The sequence below is a fragment of the Laccaria bicolor genome, genomic scaffold (assembly GCF_000143565.1).
Source record: "Laccaria bicolor S238N-H82 LACBIscaffold_343 genomic scaffold, whole genome shotgun sequence".
In the NCBI taxonomy this organism is placed as follows: Eukaryota; Fungi; Basidiomycota; class Agaricomycetes; order Agaricales; family Hydnangiaceae; genus Laccaria; species Laccaria bicolor.
The window spans coordinates 7,190-8,217 of NW_001890198.1; the positions used below are offsets into that span (position 1 = coordinate 7,190).

Consider the following 1,028-nt stretch of genomic DNA (forward strand, 5'->3'; position numbering starts at 1 on the left):
TTGCGCGAAAACAAGCGTTGTCCATAAGCGAGGGCAACCTATAGCCACGTTTCGCCAATGGGGTGTGACATGGGTGACTTTAACCCAATCGATGGAGGGCTGTGCGGGCTTGTATGTGGCTGCGCAACAAATGAATATTTTGGAGAGTAGTTCAGGGGGGAGGCGCGATATGGGAGCTACACTATTGCGAGGAGACTTAAACACTCGTTCAGCAGCTTGTGCAGCAACTGCGTTGCGAGATTCCCACTTCCGTTCTCGCAACTCAATCATATCCTGAACATTTTGATTTAGTGCGGTTGAGCAAATCTTGAAATTTTAATACCGACCTGCAACATGAACTGCATTCGTAAGCTGACATTCTGGTTCTTGGAAAGCCCCTTCATTCGAGAGAAATAGACGTCCATATGGGCCCGGGCCTTCGGTGTGTCGAGACTGGCACCGACAGTGGTCAGCAATGCGCACAAACTTTCGATCTCTTCCTCCTTGGGTTTATCCACGTTTATGAGCAGTTTCTTGACGCACTCATGCATAATACGTTCGCTCAGCATTTGTAGTTTGAAGAGTTCGCCAATGAACTTGATCAGACCGAGACCTTGTCGCTTGGCCTTCTGTGCAGCGTAGTATTCATCAGAATATGGCGCGAGTTCCTCAGTCCCAACTTCCCTGCTCTGCTGGTTGGCAACCTTTGCAGCTTCATCCCTCGAGGCTTTGACAGCAGCAGCAGCGGTTGCCTCCTTCGCTACCCAACCGCGCTCAAAGTGTTCTTGACATCTGTTGAGCAAGTATTTTCGGAACAGTTGGCCACCAGCAATGGGCTTTCCTTCAGTATTCCTGATACCCTCATCCTGAACTTTGTGGCTGATTTGTTCCATCATTTCCCTGCAAAGGCGAGCGTACACCTCCGACCAAGTAGCTCCATCAATAGCATCCACAAAGACAAGTCGAATAACTTGAATGAGAGTCCTTCCGTCCTTCTCCTTCTCCGACTTACTCGCCCAAGCGATAACCTGTTTGGAGATAGAATCAAA

At 49.1% G+C, this 1,028-nt stretch overlaps 1 protein-coding gene across 1 annotated transcript; it reads right to left on the reverse strand.

The window, feature by feature from the left end:
* Window positions 1–228: 228 nt before the first annotated feature.
* Window positions 229–1,028, reverse strand: LACBIDRAFT_242275 (uncharacterized protein; the record flags this gene model as incomplete). Its single annotated transcript, XM_001891079.1, has 2 exons — window positions 229–273; window positions 327–1,028. Coding segments are annotated over 2 exons (747 nt in total), but the record flags the coding sequence as incomplete, so codon positions are not given.